General features: G+C 39.2%; 1 protein-coding gene across 1 annotated transcript; it reads right to left on the reverse strand.

The window, feature by feature from the left end:
* Positions 1–884: 884 nt before the first annotated feature.
* LOC109157169 (abscisic acid receptor PYL8-like) lies at positions 885–3,043 on the reverse strand. Its single transcript, XM_019305086.1, has 3 exons — positions 2,751–3,043; positions 2,004–2,219; positions 885–1,366 (listed from the first exon to the last, which is right to left on the reverse strand). The coding sequence occupies exons 1-3, from the start codon at positions 2,886–2,888 to the stop codon at positions 1,148–1,150; spliced, it is 573 nt and encodes a 190-aa protein (XP_019160631.1). The 5' UTR covers positions 2,889–3,043; the 3' UTR covers positions 885–1,147.
* Between the last annotated feature and the right edge of the window lie 1,286 nt (positions 3,044–4,329).

Consider the following 4,329-nt stretch of genomic DNA (forward strand, 5'->3'; position numbering starts at 1 on the left):
GTGCTGTGGAACCCTGTTCACCTTGCAAGGTGGACACGGTTCTTTGTTAATAATTACCGAACTATATGTTCATAATTATAAAGTTATATATTCATAATTTTTGAACTTCATATTTATAATTATTGAATTTTATATTCACAATTACAAAACTCTATGTTCATATTTACTGAACTATATGTTCGTAATGGCAAAGCTATATATTCATAATTTTTGAACTTCATATTTACAATTATTGAATCTCTATATTCATAATTACAAAACTATATGTTCATAATTATGTTTACAACTCTATGTTCATAATTATAGAACTATATATTCATAATTTTTTAACTATATATTCATAATTATGAACAGTTTTAAAATCGTGTCCACCTTACAAGGTGGACACAGTTCCACAGCATAATTTGTCATTCATCACCTCTAATTAATTTTTGGGCTTTTGGTCTCTAAATAACCCCCGATGTTTTCAATTCTAAGCCTCCAAAATGCCTGCCCAAGACAGTTGGAGAAAATAAACCGCGAATCACCCTATCAGTACCTAGTGTCCACCCTTCCTTGTACATTTTGCACATAAAAGGTCTTCATCAGATCAATAGCCCCCAGCCCCCACCCTGCTGCTAATGCAAAACGTTCAATGTGACCTTGAACCATTTTTAATATTCACTCATAATGTGACTTTACTTGATTTGTTTTTTATTTTATTTTATTGTTAAACTGATTTTTTTAAAAGAATCAATTCATTTATAGACAATAATAAATGTTTTCAAAAAAAAAATAGACAATAATAAATGAATATAAAGAGTTCTATTGTTCCATATCAATTTAGCAATTAAGAAGACACAAATTACAAGCATAAATATTTACAATCCAAGTCCATACATTCATACAGGCAACAAAAGATGATATCTTCATTTATGGAAATATTGGAAGAGGCAAAAGAAAAAAGGTAATAAACAAAGAGCATATGCAACAAACCAGGGTGATCTTTACGATTGATTACAATGAAGCTGCATGACTATATAACATTTCAAGATAGGAGACTGGCCAAATACTACCCAATAATCAAAAACCATGTACGCTCTACCAACCAACCATAATTTAAACCCCCAAAGCCGCAAATCCACACCGCTGCTGCTGTACTTACTCTCTACACTCTGTCGATAGGCTCTGTGCGGCCCTGTACTGCCAATCGCTCTGAGACATCAGCCAATGACTTGAGGTTGCACTTAATCAGCGCCTCCACGAAGTAGCATGTTTCATCCTTGGTGTTCCCGTCTGGGATGTCCACCACAAATGATTCTATCACCAATGTTCCAGGCCTGCCATCAATGATCTCTGGGTGTACAGTCACGATTGATGTGTAGTTCTGCATGTTTTTAAATGCGGGATGAGAAAGAGTTAGAAGTTGGGACTCTAGATGAAAACTTAAGAACAACATGTGAAATTCTACAGTAATCCTTGTGGGCGAGCAAGATGTACAAAAAGAAAATAGCAGATCAAATTCCCGAATGACAAAGAAGATTACTCTATCACAACTCAGTACCTTTACCAGCCCTGCATCTAAGCCAACCACACTGCCATTTCAAAGAACAGCCACAGCCTACAAGGCCAAAGTGTTCAGGCAAATGCAACACGGAATACACAACTTCCACTAGTATCAAGTAATTGAACTAAAAGAAGAAAATGGATATACGTGCGATTACTAAAGGGAGAAAATTTTCATTTCTGTGAAGAAATGGAAAGCTGATTGGAGAAAGGAAAAACAGAAAAAATGGGTGCTAGTATTTCTAAATTGAAAAGCCGAAAACAAAGAAAGGAAAAAAGGAGAAAAGAAATCAGAGAATTGAAGCATATCTCCAAAGGTTCTAATTTGACTTCCTATGGTCCTAATGACAAAGAAACATTTCCACCAGAATCCTTTTGAGGAAGGGATTTCTGGTTTATCAAGTTTGAAAAGGGCTAAATCACACAATTCCAATCAATGATAAGCTTGAGATTCATACCCTTAGCCTGTGATCTCCACCAACAATCCTCATGCTAAGTATATGCTCGTCGTCGTCCAGCAGCTCTAGCCTCTCCTTGCTGGTGGTGGCTGGAAGGCCAGACTTAACATTAACTTCTCTAACACTTCCAATTTCAAGGTCTCCCTGCACAATACACCTGCTCACAAACGGTTTGTACCTCTGAGGCTGATCAAACCTCCTTACCAATGACCAAACCTGCAAACAACAAAAAATTTGAATAAGATCAAACAAGAACATTCATATTCGGTTCTCAATCTATCATATCACTTGTATATAATCACATTTATGGCTAGAATTATGTTCATTTGATTCAAAGCATGAACTATTAGTTTGTAAACCATCCAGTACTAAAGGAGTCCCTATCAAACATCTCTACACCAACCTAAACAGGACTAATAACATATTAACAAGTAAAGACACTTTTGTTCCTTTCATCTCCAGGAAAAAAAAAAAAAAGAAAGAATATACATCTTCAGGTTTACACCAAAACGCAGAACACGATTTTGCAGAAAAAACCACAATTATTCATTCTCCTCAGGCGCAACTGTAACTTCGTTACAGCGGAACCGAAATCAAACCGATATAAAATGAACTGAGCATTAATCCGCAACGAAACAAAACTTCAACAAAAAATCACAGTGAGAACGCAGATCTAAGCATAACTCAATAGAAAAATAAACAGAGAAATCGAAAGACGGAAGGAGAAAAGTTGCATAGGAGACTTACAAGATGAACTGGAGCTCTGATGTGCTTTACAAGACAGGAGCTACACTGGTTCTCCCTCACCTCGTGCTTGTGGTGCCTCCTAATGTACTCATCCTCTACGTCGCTTCTTCTATCGCCGTTCATCATGCCGGCCGTCATCCGCCGACAGTATTGCGGAGGTTATAGTAACTCTCTTGCAGCGGCGAGAGGATTGAGCGAATCAAAAGTCAAAAAGACATTGGAAGAGAAGGAAGCTCCAATGGCTGAATGGTCCAAAATGATTCAGTTGCTTTCTGTATCATCCACATCTCTTGGCTCTCTATTTTATTTTATTATTATTTTTTTCTATGTACTTATTACTGTATTTTTAGACGGAAATACGTAGAAATATACACAAGTGGATAAGCTTTAAAAAGTAAATTAAAATAAATAAATAAATAAATAAGAGGATAATACTCTCCCTAGTCCCTCCACCCACTTTTCTTGATTTATTAGTACCAAAAATATTATTCCCATCTCCTTTTACATGTTATGTTTATTTGTCAAATAAATACGGAGTACTTTCTTTCTTGCATATTTTGTAATTATTAAATTAAACTGTTTGTGTTTAATAATATATTTAATGTAATAACAATTTGCATTTTATATACAAATAATAAACTAAACATTATGTCAAATTAAATTGCAATTGAACCAGATAAATAAAATGGGCTGGAGGGGTATTATAAATGAAAAATTACGAAAATTCAATTAAGGGTGTGTTTGGAAACCTGGAAAATGAGTTCTGGAAATCATTTTCCAAGTTTCCACTGTTTGGATGTGCCTGGAAAATCAAGTCAACGGAAATCATTTTCCGTTGACTTTGGAAAATAGGCTTGTTTTGGAGGAAAATGACTTCCCCTTTTTTTTGGGGAAGTCATTTTCCAACTTTTACACCAACATCACACCACCACCAACATCATCAACACCATACCACCACCACCTCACTACCACCATCACCACCACTACTGTCGCCACCGCCACCACCACTATACCATCGCAACCACCGCCACCACACCACCACCATCACACCACCACCACTACCACCACCAACACCATGCCACTGCAACCACTACCACCATTAACACCATACCACCACCACCACCACCACCACCATACCACCGCAACCATCGTCACCGCCACCACCACCACCATACCACCGCCACCACACCACCACCATCACACCACCACCACTATCACCACCAACACCATACCACCGCAACCACTACCACCACCAACACCATTAACACCATACCATCGCAATCATCGTCGCTGTCATCACCACCACCACACCACCACCACCACACCACCACCACCGTCGCCGCCGCAACCACCACCACCATACCACCGCAACCACCGTCGTCGCCACCACCACCACCACTATCGTCGTCGCCGCCACCACCACCACCATACCACTGCCGTCGCCACCACCACCATACCACCGCCACCACCGCCACACCACCACCATCACACCACCACCGCCGCCGCCACCACGACCATACCACCGCAACCACCGCCGCCACCACCACCACCGTCGCCGCCACCACCACTACCACCATAC

This window comes from Ipomoea nil, unplaced genomic scaffold, assembly GCF_001879475.1.
Source record: "Ipomoea nil cultivar Tokyo-kokei standard unplaced genomic scaffold, Asagao_1.1 scaffold2761, whole genome shotgun sequence".
In the NCBI taxonomy this organism is placed as follows: Eukaryota; Viridiplantae; Streptophyta; class Magnoliopsida; order Solanales; family Convolvulaceae; genus Ipomoea; species Ipomoea nil.

Excerpts from the sequence above, each read along its gene's own strand:
- LOC109157169 (XM_019305086.1), bottom strand. The coding sequence starts at position 2,888 with ATGACGGCCGGCATGATGAACGGCGATAGAAGAAGCGACGTAGAGGAT. Across the intron at positions 2,220-2,750 it reads TCAGAGCTCCAGTTCATCTT|GTTTGGTCATTGGTAAGGAG; the intron begins GTAAGTCTCCTA and ends TGTTGTTTGCAG. Across the intron at positions 1,367-2,003 it reads GTGGAGATCACAGGCTAAGG|AACTACACATCAATCGTGAC; the intron begins GTATGAATCTCA and ends AAAAACATGCAG.